The sequence below is a fragment of the Falco punctatus genome (assembly GCF_963210335.1).
Source record: "Falco punctatus genome assembly, chromosome: Z".
Taxonomy (NCBI): Eukaryota; Metazoa; Chordata; class Aves; order Falconiformes; family Falconidae; genus Falco; species Falco punctatus.
Genome location: NC_137586.1, coordinates 13,709,448 through 13,730,205, shown reverse-complemented (window position 1 = coordinate 13,730,205; position 20,758 = coordinate 13,709,448). Strand labels below are relative to the sequence as shown.

Below are 20,758 nucleotides of genomic sequence, written 5' to 3'. Positions count from 1 at the left end.
GACCCACAACACAAAGTTGGTGGCAAGTCAGGGAAAGTCTCCTCCCATTCATCAGTTGTTCTGTACAATACAACAATTCTTCAGATCTTTATTAAATGCAGAAGTTGTATGGGGTTAAATTGTGCATAGGGAGAAAAACAATTTACAGTAGTGCTGTGCTGCAAATATTTACTTTTTTCTTGAAGAATTCAAGTCATAAACCTAAGGCTACAAACTGTGGAACAGTGGAATATCCAATATCATCCAGCCTCTGCTCCAGCTTTGATGAGGTATGTCACCCCAACTCCTTTGTAAGGGGCACAGACACATTAATGACTCAAAGTCTTACACTCTGTTCAATTTAATAAAACCCAAACCAACTTAGATTAAAAAGGTAATGCTGTATTTGCTATACCACAGAAAGTCAAATTAAATATCGAGGTCTAGTAACACATAGTTAATAATGTGCTCTGTACTACCAGGTATTTATTCCCGAACTCTTCAGTTTGAGATGGGAAACACTATACCTATGCAACAGCCCCACAGCAGTGTGGTAGGCTAACCTTAAACATCCACCTAACAAGTGACAGGACAAGAAGACATGGTCTCAAGTTGCACCAGGTGAAGATTTGGATTTGGTATAAGGAGAAATTTTATCTGAAAGGGTTATCAAGCCCTGGAACAGGCTGCCCAGGGAAGCAGTGAGTCACTGTCCCTGGAGGTATGTGTGAGGTAGCACTTGGGGACATGACTTAGTGGTGGACCTGGCAGTGCGAGATTAATGGTTGGACTGGATCTTGAAAGTATTTTCCAACCTAAATGATTCTATGAATAAATTCACCACCTGCTTGCTTGCTGCATTCATAGGAATAACAGCAGCATATTAGCACCCTACATCGAATCCAGGGGTTGCCCTAGGACTTCCCAACTAGCACACCTGCTGGAACATTCCAGGCTTACGCACGAGGACCCTGGAGCAGCTACCCTGGCTACCCGCTAGCAATACAAGCGCAACACTGAGGGTTGCTATGGGGCTCAGTCAGACCCAATACGGACGGCAGTGGTTAGTTACAAGAAGTGCAATGATACTACAAACATGCTATTATAAAGTGATGCCTCAATAGCACCAAAGCATCTCCCTTACAACACTATTATGCAGAAGTCCCAGGTTTTGCTTTTGGTCTGAGATCCAGAACCATTTGAGCCCTCCTCCTGCAACATTTCTGCCAATTTATCAGATGGTGTTGGAAGACCTTGTTCTTGAAAGGAAGCAAACATTATGAAGTTTTATCTGAGATCAAGATCACTGAAACTACATTAAGGTTCCGTAATAGTTAATCGGAAAACCTAGCACCACAACCTGGAATTATTCATAACCAGCTTCTACATTTACAAATGCTTATTCCAAATGGGATTTTCAGACTGGTTTTTTTGCAACAAAAATACAAAACCCAGATATTACCTTTGTGGCCTGCTAAAGAAAAACTTCACTGTAGCTCCTTAATACTGCTGAACTTTTACAGTATTGAGCTGCCTCTCCACTCCTTTACGTGTGGACATCCTTTCCCCTATTCACGGTTTTCAGGTTTGGTGAATTCAGACTCAGTCTTCTGTCCCCCTCACGAACAGTAGGTAGCCTCTCATCTTACTGGATTTGAATAGGTTTGATATCATTAGTCATTCTGAGTTCTGCAAACTCAGACAAAAGACAATTCCTTAATAAGTCTCATCAAGATACCTAGCACTTCTTGTAAGACTTTTCAGGAGCTCTAGAGCTGAAAGAGCTAACCATATGCATCTTTAGGGCACCTTAAAGCAATAAAAGCTGCATCAGAACCTGCAACAGTTGCTAGAGGCTCACACTGTTTAAAACCAATTATAAAACAATCATTGTCATTAAAGAATCTCCCTTGTAAAAAAACAATAAAAAGCTTAAAAGAAATACTACAATTGCTCACAGATAATCAGATTTCTAAAGGCTTTACGTAAAAAAAGAAATACTTAAAAAATATTTATGAAACTACATTAAGGCATAAACCCAAGTTAGAATGATTTTTAATAGTAACAGTACTATGATTAAAGGTGCTCCAGCACTCTGCTGCTTAAGGAGCTCCAGTACACAGCGTGTCCATCGCACCCAGTGCATTGTACATGATCATATGCCACAAGGATTTCTCAGGATTTTCAATCTGCATTTGATGCCCCAAATCTCATGGTTCTTTTTGCTGCTAACAGTTGGCCTTGCGATACTTGTAAAGGGTGAACAATTGATCTTCATGCCAGGAAGCATTTCCCTGAGGAGCTGTAGAGAGCTATCATTCACTATTCCAAACACCTGAAGAGTCTTTAATGTTGGAATTTCACGAAGTTCTCTAGAAAGAGAAAAATATGGAAATAATCATGAACCCGAAAACATTTTTTTTTGCAGTCTGTACCCAAACTTGGTAACTGCATTTCTACGAAGTTCTAGAAGGTAAGCACTTAAACTAAATTCTCCTTCCTACTTTTTAAAAGCACATACTTAACTGAAACTAGTTCTCTGTACTGACAATTCAGGAAACCTGCTGAGTAAATTGCTTCTTACTGTTCTTTCTCAACACAGTGTAAGCAGACTGGTTCCTGCCCCTTCATTTCCCTGGACTGATTTATTTTGGTCAAGAAGGAATTGCCCCAGATGAAGTTGCAGGATATGGGTCAGGACACAAGCCCCTAGGTACTCTCAGCCTCCAGTCTGTTACAACATACCAGTGAATAGCTAGCCCTGGCTTCTTGAATGCTTCATGTTTGCCCACTCATCACGTGTACTCTCTATCTGTAAGCAAGTGTAAGGCAAAACTGACAAGCAGGCACGCAAGGTATCATCATGACAGCACAAACTGCTACAGAAAAGTTTCTTCAGATCCTCATTTTGGTAGTCCTGTTCCTCTCACAACCTCTTCCTTGTTGTTGATCATTTCTGTAGATTGACATCTTTCCTGAGAGAATTAAGTTGATATAGTCATAATACAACAGAATGACTGATATACTAATAAAAGGCAGAAAATACCCACAAGCAACTAACTCTAAGCTGTGTTTCAGTGGCAACCAGTAACTGACACAGGTGCACACAAAAGCAAAGGAGTATAAACAGATTAGCTAATCAACTGTCAACTCTGTTAAAGGTTTTCCAAAGGACTATCCCTTCCTTGTTACATTAATTGAAAACCTAATATTGACACTGATACTGGTCACTGGCAGCACTGGAATCTCCAGCTGTACCTCACAGTAATGAGTACCAGTAGTATAATGCCATTAAGGGAAGACCAATGGACATACTGATCAGCAAGTTCTATGAGTACAGACAGACATCACGGAGAGATTATCTTGGATACCTTTGGTTCCAGTCTGGATTGTCAAAGGTACATGCTCTAGCAGTCAGGTTATTTTATCTCAGTTCCTTATTCCTCATACCAGTAAGTTTTTCAGAACAGTACTTGCATTTCTAAACCCAAAATAAACCTAGTTTAAAATAACATACCCTCTGTATGAACAGCAAACCAAAGCCATTTAGAGATTACTTACATTAAGGCAGCAGGTGATATCTGGTAACATCGGCTAAGACACAGATGTTGTAGAAAGATGAGTTGATGAAAATACCAGAAGCACTCAGGCTTTAACATCACACTGTCACTGTACATGAGAGCATATATAATGGCGGTTTAAGTATAAAGCAGCAGTAAATTCGGTGTTTCCAAAATTCAGGCTAAAAAACTCAATGAGTATCAATTTCTTTTTCTACCACTGAAGTGTTTTTTTGCTCAGTACGGAGGTAACCCCTTTCTAGTGTGTGTGTGTGTTGTGTGGGAGGGTGTCCTGGTTTCAGCTGGAATAGTTAATTTTCTTCTTAGCAGTCAGTGCAGTGCTGTGGTTTGGATTTGGTGTGAGAATGATGTTGACAGGACACTGATAGTTTTAGTTCTTGCTTGGTAATTTTTACGTTAAGTCAAGGCCTTTTCAGTTTCTCACGCCCTGCCAGTGAGGAGGCTGGAGGGGCACAAGAATTGGGAGGAGACACAGCCAGGACAGGTGACCCAACTAGCTAAAGGGTTATTCCAAACCATATGACATCATGCTGAGTGTATAAAAGCTGGGGGAAGAAGAAGGAATGGGGGGACACTCAGCATTATGGTGTTTGTCTTCCAAAGTAACCGTTACACGTGACGGAGCCCTGCTCTCCTGGAGGTGGCTGAACACCTGCCTGCCCATGGGAAGTGATGAATGAATTCCTTGCTTTGCTTGTGTGCATGGCTTTTGCTTTCCCTATTAAACTGCTTTTTTTCCTCAGCTCAGGAGTTTTCTCACTTTTACCCTTCCGATTTCCTCCCAAACCCCACTGTGGGGGAGGTGAGCACGCAGCTGTGTTGTGCTTGGTTGCAACCACAACAGAGAGATTTTGATTTTCACTGAAGGGCAAGTGAAGCAGAAGCTTCTCTGCAGGCAGATATTCTGCAGCAGATCTTGTCTCGTGCCATGAAAAGACAATTACTTTACACATTAAGATTTCAAAATATTTTAATTTGACTAGGTTAAAACCTAAATACACTTTTTTTTTTTCCTCAGTTCTACGGCCAAGTAAAAAATTCATATCAGATGAACTAAACCTTCTCTAGGATGCTAGGCTTATAAACTGTATGCATCTGAATGCTTCCTTCTACTCTACCTATCAACTACTATCACTTGTGAATTAACAAATCCTGTATGTATGCAACATTTATGCCAAAGTAACAAGAAATCTTCAAGTTAGTTACCTGCTTCATATTAGGTCATGCCAGATAGCAAATCTCTTGTAGGTTTAGCACAGAACATATTTTCTGGTTGCTCAATCCTACACAATCATGCATTATTACTATATAGTTACTGCACTGTAGTAGAAGTGGCAGTCCTCTGAACCAGAGCATTTAAGGACCAGGTGCACAGGTCTCCTTACCTTAGATCTAAATGGGTGAGAGAAGGACACCTTTCCACCAGCGTTTTAACGTCTGAAAAGAGGTCACAAAGAGTCAGTCCATCCTCCAGTAAGAAAAACATGCTTTATACAGCCTACTCACTTCCATACATGTTCATTTCTGTTAAAAAGAAAACTTAAGGCTTAAGAGCATATAGTCTGCCTATCAAGATACTTCAGGATACAGGGACTTCTTTTAATCCTCAGTAAAACAGATCTATTTAGTTCAAAGCAGTGTCCCTAAGTCAGTTGCACCAGCATCTTACTAAGTAAGTAAATGATACTGCTGTAGAAATCTACTGAGACACAGTAATGGTGAGATGCCTGAAACTCTTACTAGTCAAAAAACACCAAAAATTTTCCACACAACAAATACCCTTTCAGACCATCAGGTTCTTCAGGCATCTCAATTTCTACCCACAGAAAGTTCTCTTCTCCTGACAGTTACGGTTTTCCTAATTTAAACTGTAAATTCATGATACTATCTTTTCATTGTCTGTAAACAGCATAGGATCACCTGTGGCTCAGATATCACTGAGGCCACTGTTACTAGCAGGTTGTTAATCAACATACAAGAGGATTTTGGTATTTCAGAATTCACGTATAAAACCTAAAGAAAACAATACCTAAATTATGATGATTAGTGAGCTACTGAAATCTTATGCATTAAAAATTGCATTGAAACAGAGTAAAATTACTCATAGAAAATGTTCTGCAACAGAAGAGCTCTACACATTGTCTCTAATGGTCACATCAACAGAAGGTTCAAATTCTTGATTTTGATGAGATTGTGTAGCATGTTTGTTTATGGGTTTTGGGCTGAGGTAAAAAGAAGACTGGTGCATTTCCCCTCAAAGGAATGCATGCCAAGGTCTGTGTGACGTTTAAACAGAAGAAAAGAGAGGTTACCACCGGTATGTTGCCTACCTCCTTGTCAGCCAATGCCCTGGCATCACATTTGCTCATTGAGAAAATTCACTTCTCTGTACCACCAAAGCCATTTCATCCTTTATCTATATCCTTGCCCATTTTGTTGTGCCCTCTCCCCAAATCTAATTTATCTGTATTTTCTATTACCCTGCAACTTTACCTAACTTTTCCTCCTAGAACTCTTAGCAAGTAAATGGTTAATATTGATTACTGAGATGATTTGCCTTTCAAATTAAATGGTATCTGTATGACAGCATGTCAGGCTGAAACTCAAGTAGTTACTATGACTGATGTCTTTTGGAAGATGCCTTCAGCCCCCACAACAGCAGAAGCCTTAAGAAAGCTCCAAAAACTATCTGGAAGGCCAATGCACAGTTTACAGTGGAACATGGGATCCAGCGTATCCAGCTTTCAGGACTTACTTCAGAAGTAAGGGCTGTACCTTTCAACTGAAGATGACATGAGCTTTCACCTGACTATTATTTAAATTCAGAAAGCAAATCATGTCACTTCTCATGGCTGAGCCAGAGACGGAAGTAAGATTCTCTGACAGCAAGAACATCAAGCTATATAGAGCACAGAATCGGTGTTGGTGCATGATTTTTCTATATGCACAGTGGATGCCAACCAGAAAAATATATAAAGCCTGCTGCTTTATCTTATAGTGAGATAAAGGTTTGCCATGCTGTCATTTACCTTGTATTTGTAGATTCTGTCTGTATCCACTTAAATTTAATTGCATTACTTTTGAAGTGATGTGATTGACTGCTGCTTTGACGTGGGTGGCTGTGAAGTCACACCAGGACAAGTTCAGCTCCTCCAGCCTACACACAAACGAACAAGGAGTTGTTTGGGAGAACCACCAAAACAGTGAGTTCTGATATCATCTATTACAGTTGATACTTTCAATGCAAAAAACTTGTAACACACCTACTACCAACTTCCTGTATTCATGACTACAAAATCTGGTGTGACAATAATTAAGCACTAGAGCCGGTTGCCCAGTGAAGCCATGGAATCTGTGTTTGGAGGTTTTCAAGATCCAACCACACAAAGTGATCATCAACCTTGCCAGCGCAAGACCAAGCTCTGGGTAAGGGGTTAGTGACTTCCCAAGGCCACTTCCATTAGGAAGTGATATGATTCGCTCCCGGGGACTGCCACGGGGAGACACTGTCTTTTCATATTGCTTTTGGGTTTGTGACCTAAATCTGTTACTACTGAACAGATGTTCACATTGAGAGGGAAAAAAGGCTATCCATTACTAGCAGTGGTCAGATGACCAATTAATCCTAATTGGCATAAAATACTTCATAGTTTTATGTAAGCATTGGTGATGCTGTAACCTTAAATCTCTTTACATGCTTGATTACCTACAGCCAATCACCATTCAGGGCTGGAACAAAGTCTTTTGTGTGCAGGTGTTGTAGATTTAACCAGAGGACCAAGACAGTGAACAGCCCAACTAGAGCATTTAGCTGGCAATCTCTGTATAAATTAAAAACAGTTAAATCACCACTAGCATTCTTAGGATCAGGTTTGCCATCTGCTATTCGCTGTGCACTGTACAGACTGCCATTCTCTAAATAGCTCATGATCCAAGGAATCTGACCAAGCAATAGAAAGCATTACCTACCCATGAGAGGCAGAAAAAGATTAAGGCTTTGTCTGTCCACTAATAGGCCATTTGACTAAAAACATGCTTTTGCAGAAGCAAAGATTAAGTAGATTGTCCAGCATCTCACAGGAAGTCAGCAGAAAGATCACGACATAAACTCCAGACTGACTAGGGCTCAGTTCAATGACTTCCTGGTGGCAGATGGTTTAATCATTGGAGCTGTCAATCTGAACACTGTGCTTCATAAAGTAGGTTACTGAAGGATTATTCTGTCTTGGATGGAAAGGCACGGTGTTTTTGCCATTCATGCTGTACTCTGTTTGTAAAGGGAGCCCTGGGACTCCACTTTCTGTTTCAAAACACACACTCTACTATGTAAGGGTCACATACTGCTTTCATTAAGAAAATCAAGTTTACATGATATCAAAGGAACATAAATGGGGTTAACCCAGCAAGACTTGCTTTAAGGATGATTGAAGAAACTCGTTAAAAAATACTGAAGTTCATCTTTGCTATTAAAGAAGAAAATAACTTGATGGGAAGAAACTATCTGACTATTCAGCTAATAATCAGCTGTTTGGCATTCAGGAACAGGCTCATAAAAAACATAGAGACAAGTACAATTGGGATGCCTATGGAAAAAAATACAAAGGATCCTTTTTCTCAGGAATAGCCGTAAGCAGCAATAGTAAAAACTATTTTTGTCTTACATAGAACAGCTGTTCAACATCAGCTTTAAGGCTTCTGCAGAAAACCCTGAGCACCCACAGAGATTTAGTCGCATCAAATCAGGATTCTTAGCAATGTTCCTGTAGGGAAGAAAAAAGAAAAGTCTAATAAAATTTAAATGTTGGAACATTGTTTGCATTGCTAGGATGTGTGATTATTTTTAAGAGTTAAGATCCCAGGCACAGAATTATTGGTTAAACATGCAGCACCGTATTTTTAGTAAACTGACCAACTTAAGAGTCACTAAGGCTCTCAACCCTGCACTTGCTGTATCACTGTGAAGTATCAAAGGGGATACTTGCTTATTTACCTGACATTCCTGATAAGTCTGCATATTTATAAACTGCTAAGTTTAAAAGGAAACAATGTATTTTCACCTTGTCTTTGTCGTACACCATTAAATACACACCATGGCTTTATTAAAGATCACTATGCCTCTAAAAGACAAAGCAATCACCACATTCTGAAGTCACCTCTGCAAGATGGAGGTTATTCCTGAAAAACACACATGTCCAAATAGCATCCCCCTGAATGCATTTGTTTGCCAGACTAAAACAGACTTGCAGTTAGCGAAACTTACATTTGTATCTACATTCGTACACAAGGCAGTAACATTTCATCACTGGTGCCTAGTTAGTACCCCATTTTCAGACACTTCTAGTCTGGTATCAAAAGCCAGACTAATGGGTTTGTTTGTGCTTTGTTTCCCCGCCCTGGAGTAAGGAAGGCATCAGAAAGCTCCAAAGTAGAAAGCAGGACACCCAGAGTCTCTGCCACCTGACCTATGGTCCCTGGCACTTCCACAATCACCTGTGATTGAACAGGACATTGACTGCACACCCGTTAAGTGTCTTTCCAGTTTAATCAAACAACAGTTATCTGCTTGACAGAATCTGTGATTTTCCAGACAAAGTGGAGTTTAAGAAAGAAGTGAGAAATAGTGCAGAAGCACAACAACCTTCTGGCAGGAGAGTTACTTATACCCCTTAAAACAGAAAAGAACCTTTATGCCAAACACAGAAGTTCTCTTAGGAGCACAGAAATAGGAAAAAAGTAGCTCTGCTATGCAGCTTGGCTGCAGGTGCCAATCTCCCCCTACTCTGAGGAATGACAAAAAGCCACCAAGAAACACTCTTCCAGAGGAGTGTTTCCTCCTCGCCTCATCTGTTGGAGGACAAGAGAGGAAAGAGGCAGCTCATTTAGCCTGCCAGGTAGGTCTGTTAGGTGCTCGAACTGGCCATTTCAAAAGACTCCCACAATGAAAAACCCTTAACTGCATTCTTTTGCTAGCCTGCACAAAATGATAGCACCAAATAGAAGGTATTTACTGAATATTCAAACATGTCACTCACTGGATGATGTTGTCAGAAAGTACTAGTCCCTCCAAGCTGAGGTTCTGCAGCCTTTCACATAGACAAAGAATACTCTGGAGATCTGCCACAGACACTGTGCAGTTTGACAAATCCATATGTTGAATTCTGAGAGATCTACAAAAGGAGAAAGGCAGGTTACTAAAACTGCAATAAAGCCTGTTCTACAAATTCCCCATACCATAAGTATACCCCATACACTAAAACAGTGCAAAGCTTGCAGATCATAATTATACCGTTGTATTCCGCTGTACACTGGACATACAACTAAGCTCACCCCACCTACTGCTAAGGTACCAACTAAAACTGCACAACTTTTATCTTCAACGCATTTAGAGGATTCATCATAATACCTGAAAGTCTACTGTGCTGGAGTTAAATCACTTTGATCTTCCCATATAAAAATGCTGGAGATGCTGACAATTCTTCACGCTACAAGATATAAATTGCAAGTGGATGATGGTGCTTGATACTTTTCAAAAATCACATTAGCTTGGTTTTAAGTAACTGACAGGTGAATACAGATCCTCTAATTTCAACATATGCCTAAGCACTGATCAGCTCTTCTACACTCCAGAGACAGCACAAATGCTACTGCTGGCGGAGATCTTAAACCCAAAAATACACAGAGAAACTAGGAATATTTGATATGTGGTTTCAGGATCCACAACATGCAGAAAAAGTCTTACTTGCTTGTTTTAAACAATGGATTCCCAATATAAGATCTTGGGCAGCGGAATGCAGTAACACCTGCAGGCAGCAACTGTCCAATCACTCCCGGCAGCAGATTTCTACCAGTCAGATCAAGAGTATGCCAGAGAGATTCATCAAACCTAAGGCACAGAATTTTACTTGTTAGTGATTTAGAAAGGGTCAGAACTATGAGTACAACCACAGAAAGTTTTCAGTGTCACAAAAGACAGGAGGGAAAGCCATTTTATAGAATTTACTAACGTTAAAATATGTGAGCCATCTTTTGATTATACATACGTATAACCCCCTTCCACATAAACCGAATTATGTGTGAATAAACAAGGTAAGAACCAGATCATTTAACAGTCTATGGAAGCAAATGTTTTCTTAGCACTAAGCGATGATAAGTAATACTTACGAAAGACGATGCCATCTCTTGCAAATCACGGAAACTTTTAGCAAGTCATTTAGAGGCAAACATGCAAAGATTGCCAAAAGCAATTCATCTGGAAGTACATCCCAAGAAACACCTTTAGTGAAAGAGCAAACGTGTTTCAGTTAAAGCTGGTTCATTTTTCCTGTTGATCAGATGCCTTGTTTGGCTTAGTTTTAGAAGTACCTCTACAGTCTCCCTCTAGACTATACAGACATCAGCCCACTACTTATTCCCCTTTCAGCTCTTCATTGTAGGAAGACAGTACCATCTTTGCCTAGGTATGACTGGCAAACGCAAAGCTTTTGATAACAACAATTTAGCGTACATAATAAAGTTATACAAAACCAATTTCACTGAAAAGATGACAATAATCTTTATTCACATACTCACTTTTGAAACTGGCATTTGCATTCTAAGGCTTGTAGGGTCCTCACTTTCTTTTTCTTCCCCTGCTGAAATGCTCATCCTTCCTGTGCATGTCAGCTCCCAGAAGAGAGCCCAAGGTGAGCTATGCTTTTGCATGGTATACAGAGAAAACCAGGTACTGCAAACTGCTCGTTAAAAAACACATGCTAACTACCACCGCCCCCAGCATTATCTGAAAGGATGTGGTGCATCTCAGCTTCTCAGGGACTTAACAGTATCAGTAGATACAAGGCTCCAGAAGGTGTTGCCATGTTCACGGGAGATTTCTGGGTGGTGGAGCTCAAGAACAGCTGCCAGTGATCCAGCACTGTCTCATTTAAAAGTAGGGTTGTCTGAGGGTATTCCCACTATTTCATATGACAGCCTAGTGTCTGGAGCAAGCTATTTCTTTATTGTGCATTCTGTAGTCACTGCAAACTGAAAATACATTTTGATACCAGAGGAAAGAATACAGCATTCTATAACCCCTTCTTCAAGTGCCCCAGGTCTTCAGGCTACAGCCCTGCTCTTTCCCTCCCAGTCTTTTTCCAGCCCAGGAACCTTACACCCTTTACTGCACCTTCCCTGTAGCTCTCTGGCAGGGTTCCTTGCCTTGTTCACCACTCAGCCCCAGCAGAAGCCAAGATGCTGGGCCCCTGGCATACCTCAGCCTGCACTGCAACAGATGCGGAAAATGGATCCCTTTGGTCTCAAGGACCAAGTATCTTACTGCTTAGATGCTTAAGTATCAAGCCTCCCTGGGTTTCAAAGTTGTACTGGGGACAGCAGCACAAACAGTCCATATTCATCTGGCAGCCACTGCTGTGCCCTGAAGAGCTTGGCCCTGCTTGGTATGTGGCAAAACATCTCCTGGAATAGGTCCCTTGGGCTGAGCAACAGATGCAACTTCAGGCCCTGCTGGGCCAAGGTGGCACCCAAGTCCCAAGCAGCAAGAGCTGACAGACACAGAGGTATGCCGCACAAACCCCTGGCACACAGATGGGGGCTGGTGGGGCTAGGCGGGAGCCAGCCATGGCTCACATGGGTCTCAGTTCTGGAGCCTGACGTACTGCCTCTGCTTAAAGGCTTACATAAAGGAGTATTTACCTGCCCAAGCCTGAATGCCACTAGATCTAAAAGTGATACTCTGCTGGGAAAGAGCAAAAGCCCGCAAAAAATGAAGTACTAATGACTTGTGATACCCACTCTCCATCTCTACTGAAGGGTGAACGAAACCTGGACCGGGGTGACAGTACCTGACTCCGCCTCTTGGAGCAGCCGAAGCCGACGCACAATGATGAAGTCCTTCACCTTCTGCCGTTTCGGAGGAGGACAGGGCGAAGACACCAGCAAGTCCTGCGGTGTGTTTTCATTGCCCAGCTTGTCTTTCTTAAGGACGGACACTCCCAGGCCCGAGAGGGACTTCAAGGTCTTGCTGGAGTCGCAGTCCCAGGTGAAGCTGCTGGAAACATTGCTGGTGAAGGATGGTATCTCCTGGAGGTGTTTTCTGCAGAGACAGCAAAACCCACAGGGCTCTGGAAGTACCGCCAGACTGACACCAAACACAGGACGGGGCTCCTCGCACAGAACCCTCTGACAGTCGCGCATAACCCACGTCCCCCGGCAGGGCGATGAGCAGCGCTGCGCCCGCAGCGGCTGGAAGCGCAAGCAGAGGCCACCGCGGAGGCACGTGCTCGCTTCAACAGCCCGCCGGGGACCAAGCGCGCCCCGCTGCCGAGCGGCGTGAGGGGGCGAGCGGGGGGACCGGCGAGAGAAGCCGGCGAAGAGGTGGGGGCGCGGCCCGACCACCCCCGCCCCCCGCCCGGGCTTCTCCTCCCGGGAGGTGCGGCGCGCGGGATGCGCGGGCAGCGGGCGCTCTGCCGCCGCGCGGGAGGCGGGGGCGGGGTCCAGCGCCGGGCGGGAGCGGCGCCGCGCGGGCTGTGCCCCGCCAGCAGGCCTGCGGCACGCGCCTCCGGGGCCCCAGCGCCCCCCGTCCCCGTCCCCGTCCCTTCCCGCGCCGGACACCCGTGGGGTTCCCGCGCGCCGGGCGGCAGGGCTCACGCGCAGCCCGGGCATCGCGCGGCTCTCCCCCACCCCGCCGGCGGGCGGCGGCCGCCCCCCCCGTACCTGTGCATGGCGGCAGCCCCGCGCTGCGCCCGGCCGTGCCACCCTCCTCGGCACCGCGCTGTCGACCCGCGCGCCACGGTCCCCCGGCCGGGCGGAAGCCGGCGGTGCCCGCCGCAAAGCCGGGCGGAAGCCGTAGCTCGCCGCCGCGCACACCTTTGCCCGCCGCCTCAGCGCGGAGGGGCCGTACCCATCGTACCTTGCGCTCGCCTCCGGGGCGGGGCCGTGACGACAAAGCGCCACCAGGGGGGCGGGCGGCTGGCGAGGGGCAAATGTCAGCGGCCCCTCTCGGTCTGATGCGGAAGGAAGCGGCCGCGGCTGTCGGTGCGGCTATCCGAGCCCTCGAGCAGAGGCTGGCGGCGGCCGGGATGGAGGGTGGCGGCGCGCCGTGAGGGACTGGCTCTGCCTGCTGAGCAGAGGGCTCTGGTTGTGGTGAGGGAGCGGCGCGGCCCGGCCCAGGGTGGCAGCGGGCGGGGGGGGGGCGAGGCCGGATCGCCGGGGCCGCGGGAGTGCCGCAGCGCCGAGTCACGGCGGGGTGGGGTGGGGTGGCGCTGCCGGGGCGGTGGGTGACCGCGTCGGGAGCGGGAGGGCCCTGGGCATGTCCCGGGCGCCCTTCGGGTGGGAAGCGGGTGCAGCGACCGTCGGGCTATCGGGGGGCGAGGGGGACGTGCGGTGTCGACGCGTCCTTTTTCCGCTCCGGGGCCCTCATTTTTCCCTTTTTTCAGGGACCCCAGGCACGTAGGTTACAGGGACGCGTGTTGGTGTCTGCTCGGTGCCTGCAGACTTGGATTCTGTGCGCCTTACAGGCCAGCCGGTATGCAGCTACCACCTTTATGGGCGTTAATGTGCGGCGGCAGCGTCTGGTTTGGAAGGCCAGAATTCGGCTGACAGTGACGTTTTACCGTGAAAGGTTTTTCCCGTGTTTCAGAAACACCTTCGCTGTGAAGGCCTAAAATTTGATTTTATATTCTGGTCCTGTCCCTGACCGTGCTGGTTTAGACTCCACCGTGTATGTGAGGCTATCTTTTGGTAGTGCAGCTCTTCACGGTTTTTTTTCAAACTGCTTGTTTTGAAATCGGTGAGGCTGGAAAACTAGCGCTGAACACACCTATTACTCTGCTCTTAGTCAGGTGCTTGCTTGTAAATGCTGTCCTTTGTTTACTGCATAACGATGGAGAGATGTGCCTATAAAATTGAAGTTAGTAATGGAACGCATGGCGAATTGCACACAGCTATTTAGTCAGGTGTAGACAATGATGTGACTCAAATTAGCATTCATATAATCTTAAAAAAGAATTTCTGATAACTGTTTCCAGTTTTAACTAAACTCATGGAACAGTTGTTTAAAGGTTTTTGAAGTGGATAATCTAATGAAAGAGAAGTGTTTTTTTAGTTTGAAGAAGTAAAGTGATTATATTTAACCTGTTCTGCAGCCACTTTTTTCTTTGTCAATCTTTGCTTTCCTTTATTAATGTGTGGGAAATTGAAAGAAGACTTTGCTGAAAGGGATAAAATCGATTTATTTTTTTTAAAAGCTCTGAATTAACAAATAGTCTTAAGTTTGCCTTATTGCAGTGTTAGGGTTGTGATCATGTGAGTGACTGCCTTACTGCCACCTGTTTTATGTGATTGCATTAGTCTGGCAGCCCAGGAAGCAATTTCTGTTCTTTTTTTAGGTTCTTTTTGCAACTCTACAGCTTTTGTATCTGATTCTATTTTAATTCCTCCAAGCAGGTAGTTTTTTTTGATGTGTTATTTCCAGACTACTCCTGTAAACCCTATGAAAGCATCAGCTTCAGTGGTACTTAATATCCTGTATTAGAGGACAAGGCAGCATGATGTAAAGCAGATAAACTTCCAGTGGCTTTGTATTGATGGTCTCTGCTTGCTTTTGAATGCAAAAATATCTATGTTCCTTGGTCTTTAATTTTGTGCTTCTGTGGAGAACCTAGTCTCCCACCAAATCAGAGGATATTGCTGTTTTGAACGGATTTGGCACAGCATTTTTTTTTTTTCTTGTCATTAGCAGATACAAACCTTGATTCCCTAAATATTGATATATGATCAATTAAATATTCAGTCAATTTAAAATCTTTTCTTTGTTGCAAGATAGTTGAGATTACAGGTACTAATAAAGTATTAATCAGTACATAGGCTAGTGTTTCTTAGAAGAACAAAGCAATGCAAATCATGTTGTTTTGATTAATCTCAGAGGTTTGATTTGATTAATCTCCCAAATAGTGCAATCAAGTGACTTCTCTGGTTGGTTTTCTCAGGCAGTTCGTGGTTATTTTCCTTCTTTAGATAGTTTGCTCCCTGTGCTGAGATTAAGCAGCTTTTCATCTGTCAGTTGTCTGCTTATAAATACTGTTTCCCTGAGCTGTAAAGGTCAATGTTTAATAAGGATGTAAAAAACTCCTCCACCCCCACCCCTTCAAAACCTGAAACCAAACAAAAAAGAAATCCCAGCAACACGCTAAGCAGACTTGGATATGAAAATGGCTGAAGGGATTATTTTTGTTGTTGCTTGACCTCTTGTTCTCTGAGATTTCTAAAATGTGAAGTTAGCCCATTTGGTTGTTTAAAGATGGAAGTGTCAAGGGCTCTTAGTGTGGGGCAGTTCTGTCTGTCAGTCCAAAAGGTCTGCTTATGTCTGAAGTGTTACTTTAGGATTCTTAGCAGCATAGCTTTGCAGAGCAGGGCAGGCTTCAGAAACCTATTACAGGTGTTGTGGCATACTATTTCTGGTTTTGCCAAGTGAAACATGCTGGAAGAAGCTCAGTAGGAGCTCGCACATTATTCCCTGGCAGAAAGGCAAAAGGGCAACACTGAACTGTCTGTTGGTATTTGGCTGGAGATGGCAGCTTTCAGTTTATACTTGCCACTGAGTCGTGAATTCAGCTTGAGGGAGATGCTGTCACACAGATGTTTCTTTCGGTATGCTGTGGCTCTCGCTCAGTTTTGTCCATTGCTATCTTTGATACCTCTTTCATAGTTTTGTAACTTTCTTGGTGACAGTTTTTTTCAGAGGTAATTATGGCATTTAAAATACAAAGTAAGACAAGGAAATCTCTAGCTGGTTGGTTCTTCAAGTGTTTTAACTGAAATATCCCGCATTTCTAGAAATGTAACTTTTCCAAATCTGTTCGATGATCTTTACCTGTGACAACTTCAGGAACAACAAAAAAAGACCGCAGTATTCTAGAAATGGTTGAAGTACCAAAGATGTGAAAGCCAGAAGCCTGGTGGCTGTACTTATTGGTTGGAAGAAGGGTTCGCCGGAGTCAAGAAGATGCTCAATATGAGATATGCATCTTGCTCACCTTTATTAGTTTCTAACACTACTTATATAGAACCGATACACATGCATATTTGTAAAGCAGAAATAAAATTGGTTAGTAGTCTCTAAACGTGCACGGTTCTCACACCCCTAATTATCATGACTAAAATAAGCATTCTATCCACATAGCTAATTGTGTTGCTGTGCTGCAGCCTTGTAGTTTGTTACTCCCTATTTTCCCATACGGGTCCCCATCTTTCTTGGCCCTGCACCTGCTTTCCCAGCAGCTGTAGCTTGTTACAGCCACGGCCTGTTGGCACAACATAATTACTTGGTCTCAGGATTCAAGAATAGCTCAAGGCTACCTTCTTGTTAACTTCCGCACAGCAACTTCAGCACAGTTCTGATTACAGGCCTATTCTAATACCAGGCCTGGATTGTGCAGATCTTCAGAGATTCTAAGGCCACGCTTCTGCAGCCATTCTTCTGCACTTATTACTAATTTTTGAAGGACACGGAGAACTACAGATTGGCAGACTAGTCTGCTTCCTTTTGATTTCCTGAAAAAAATCTGGAACAAAAGCTGTTTGTAAGCATCTAGAATATAATAGCTGAGTAAAAGACAGCATCAATTTGTCAAGGACAAATTTTTGAAGTAATTAACTAATTTCAGTGGTAGGTCTACTGTATACGAGAGGATCAGTTGATGTCTTATATTTGGTCTTTAATAGGACTTCTGATTCTGTTTCTCAGTATGCTTTTCCTTGGGAAGAACAGTTGGGAATAGCTACTGTTGTGATTAAGGAGGCCAGTTCCTTGTCAACTACTTTTCATGATTGTCACAAAGAGTTTCCATCATGAAATAATGTGATTATTAAAACTTAGAGGCGTAAAGCTAAAAGGGATTGTAGACCATTTTGTGTGTGGTAGTGGAAATCAAAATGCCCTGAAGATTCAGAAGCCTGTGGGAGGGGAAAGGGTACAAATGCATAGAGTTTTGTGCCTGCGCTTAAGCAGGAACACCCAGCTACACAAACATGGGATCGAGAACAGTGTTACGTTTCTTAGAGGGAAATAATTTGGAAAGCCTAATAAGCTGACTACATGAAGGGGACATCACACAGGTTATACTTCTATTTATCCATTTCAGTAAGCCATGTGAAGCAACGTTCACCCTCAGTACAGGCCTTCTCAGGCATTGGCTGGGATACTGCGTAGGTTCCAGCACACTGTAGAAGGAATTGGGTAAGCTGGGGAGACAGTCATGGGCAACAATGAGAAATCTGCAGAAAGTGTTATATTAGACTGACTGGAAAGAAATGAAGCACCAATTACATTAGTCTGCAAAATGAAAAATCTGCTGGTAAAATGTTTCCCTGCAGAGCTTTAAAAGACTAAAACTGGTACAGTCTGATCTGGGATTTCTGATTAAAGGGGTACTGGACTCCATGTTACTGAGACCAAGGCCTTTTCCTCACAGATACACTTTTTTTTTTTTTTAAACTTTTCTTTAAGGAGATGTTACTGGACTGTCTTTGTTGTTAAATTTGGTGCTATATAAAAGCTCCAAGAAAATGTCTTTTTTTTCATTCCCTGCTGCTGCATTTAGTAACTTGAGTATTTCTGCAACAGACAGGATAGTTAGTTCATTTGTAATGTAGATAGTCATGAGTGTGCTTAGTCTTCAGCCTGGCAAGGTAATTTAATACTGTTGATAGTGGGGAGTCTCCAAGGGAATTAGGTGTGAACTGAGCCATTTATGGTGCTTGTCAAGAGTTATTAGCAGGGTTTGGACTCTAGAGGAGTTTGTGTCAGAATTTTGGAATGAATTTCCTACATGGGGGTAACCAAACACTTCCATTCAAAAAATTACAAACTGTCTGATTTTGTCTATATCTGCAACAAAGCACAAAAATCCTAAGCCTACACAAGAGCATGTCCTTCCTTTTCACTGGTTAAATTGCACTTCCAGTGCCACTGTTTCATCTTTGATCCTGTTTGTATTAGTCTGTAGCTGCCTTGCTCTCCAGAAACAAGAGCGTGTCAACAGACACTCTTCCTTTCAGAGTGAGGAATTCTGTTACTTTTTGTCATTGGTTCATAGGAGCATCTTCTAAGCAGCTGAAGGTTGTGCAGTACAAGGGAACTCTTCTGAAGTAGTTCACTGATCTCAGGAGAACATTCTTTATGGGTTGTGAATCTCAAGTTCACTGATCTCAAGAGAGAACATTCTCGATGGGTTCTGGAATTTCAGGCAGCTGATGCTAGGGAGCCATGTGCTAATAGCAAGAAGCCTGTCTAAATAAAGTGAAGAAACAGAACAATAGGTAAGGAGCTCACCTTTCTTTGAGCTAACCACCAGGTTCATAGGCAAACGCTGGCCAGCCCCACAGGAAGGCAGGGCTTTACAGCCTGCAGTAATGTATTTTAAGGTTTGATTCTGGGAGCACGCGTCCCTGCCCTGTTAAGCAGGACTTAGCTCACGGGAAGAGCTCCTCTCAGGCACTGCATTTCTCACCCGGTGGACTTTTTTCCCATTTAAGCCACCTCTGCGGACAGCTAGTTTTTAAGACCTTCTGTCTAGAAGTTTTGAACTGTAATTTTGAAGATGCGTGCACGTTATTTCAAAACAACTCTTACTTGTTATCAGTTGCAGTCTGGCGAAAATTAGGCCTTTCATTTTGTATTTCAACATTAAAATAAAAACCATGGTCAGAACCGTGCTCCTGTAGCAGACACCACAGAGCACGAGGCACCTTGGGCCCTAGTGACCCGCAACAGCAGGATTCCACCGCAGCCTCCACCCTCCTGTGTCACATCCAGAAACAGACCAGAAGCTTTAGCAGCTGCAGACACGCACAAGCAAGGTCCGCACGGACAAACTGCACTGGGTGAGAAGCTTTGGTGCCAAGGTTATTCTTTCTTCTGTTTTAGCAGTAAGAGGAAAAGGTGCAGCCGAAAATGGACCTGTAATGCAAATCAACTTCTGGCTTCAGGGCTGGTGCTGTCGTGAGGGTTTGGGCTTCTGTGACAATGGGACATTCCTTGACTACAGCCCGTTAGAGAGGAACGGGATCCACCTGTCTAGAAGAAGCAAGGGAATCTGTGGCAGTAGGCTGGCCAGCTTGGTGGGGCTGGCTTTAAGCTGAAGGACTGGTGGGCATGGGTCCAAAGTGGCAGTGCTCACGCCGTCACACCCAGCTGGGGAATAAGCCAGGCCAACCAGAGCAGCAATGCATGCTCCTTAGCAGCCTCCCAAGAGCAGAACCAGGCGGCCAACGGCTTCAACTGCCAGTCTCTTTTCAGTAGTGCCCAGTGACACAGGACATGGGCAACGGGCACAAATGGCAGCACAGGAGGTTCCATCTGAAGCTGGGGAGAATATTCTCTACTTGGAGGGTGACAAGAGCCCTGGAACAGGCTGCCCAGAGAGGCTGTCCAGTCTCCCTCTCCGGAGTCATTCAAAACACGCCTGCGTGTGATTCTGTGCAACCTATTGTAGGTGAGGCCGCTGTAGCAGTTCGCTTTGATAAGGCAAAGCAGCTTGTGTCTTGGAAAATGAGTTTAGCTGTAGGTCTCAATTCCCTCTCTATTTTATCATATTCAGTACTTTTTTATAATCTTTTTGGAACTTTGCTCATCGTAGTAACTAAGTGCAGCATCTTGCACAAAAGCTTTACACCTTCTGTTCTGAGAGCAGCTTTTTAGGTGTGACTGTAGTAAAAAATTGTGTAGGTGTTAGTAATGGAGAATACAGTGCATAATTTTTTTGTTTACGTAGTATAAGGTGTGGCTATAATGGGCACCCAAAGCTACATATGTCAGATAGCACTGACTTAATGACCTTGGTATATAGTATTTATTTTTCAGTAATTTTTTGAGGTGGAGTTTGCTCCTGTACAATAAATACAGAAGACTGTTTTCTAAGGAAAAGAGAGTGGTAGAGCAGAATATCAAGGACATGCTTGGAATAAGTGGTTAGGGAGTAGATTAAATATCTTTGATTCATGATTTACAAATGATCTAGCCAAAATGTAGTACAAACAGAACGTAAGGGGGGGGGGGGGTGTGTGCTTTGACATAACAGAAATGCTAATAATTTGATTAAAATGTTAGATGAAAGGGAGAAGATAAAAAGTGAGTGTGCATCTGAGAAAAAATCAGGAAGGTAGCTCAATCTGTTTTTTTTAATATGGGATACTCTGTGTAT

General features: G+C 43.7%; 2 protein-coding genes across 3 annotated transcripts in view; one reads left to right on the top strand and one right to left on the bottom strand.

Annotated features, from left to right (window-relative positions):
• Positions 1–68: 68 nt before the first annotated feature.
• On the bottom strand, positions 69–13,450 carry SKP2 (S-phase kinase associated protein 2). The gene is made up of 10 exons (XM_080372155.1): positions 13,272–13,450; positions 12,401–12,651; positions 10,722–10,833; positions 10,300–10,443; positions 9,593–9,727; positions 8,222–8,320; positions 6,590–6,717; positions 4,946–4,997; positions 3,541–3,648; positions 69–2,351 (listed from the first exon to the last, which is right to left on the bottom strand). The coding sequence occupies exons 1-10, from the start codon at positions 13,277–13,279 to the stop codon at positions 2,135–2,137; spliced, it is 1,254 nt and encodes a 417-aa protein (XP_080228281.1). The 5' UTR covers positions 13,280–13,450; the 3' UTR covers positions 69–2,134.
• Positions 13,451–13,532: 82 nt separating this feature from the next.
• The window catches only part of LMBRD2 (LMBR1 domain containing 2), a 33,005-nt gene continuing 25,779 nt past the window's right edge, over positions 13,533–20,758 (top strand). The window contains exons 1-2 of one of the 2 annotated variants that reach the window (XM_080372143.1): positions 13,534–13,700; positions 13,994–14,082. The gene's annotated coding sequence lies outside the window, so the exon portion shown is untranslated. Of the gene's footprint in view, positions 13,701–13,993; positions 14,083–20,758 lie in introns of both variants that reach the window. The other variant, XM_080372144.1, reaches the window with a different exon arrangement.

Bases quoted from the DNA above. Each gene is read 5' to 3' on its own strand.
- SKP2 (XM_080372155.1), bottom strand. The intron at 10,834-12,400 runs GTACTGTCACCC...CTTTCACTAAAG, and splicing joins GCTCCAAGAGGCGGAGTCAG to GTGTTTCTTGGGATGTACTT. The intron at 10,444-10,721 runs GTAAGTATTACT...TCTGTGCCTTAG, and splicing joins AAGAGATGGCATCGTCTTTC to GTTTGATGAATCTCTCTGGC.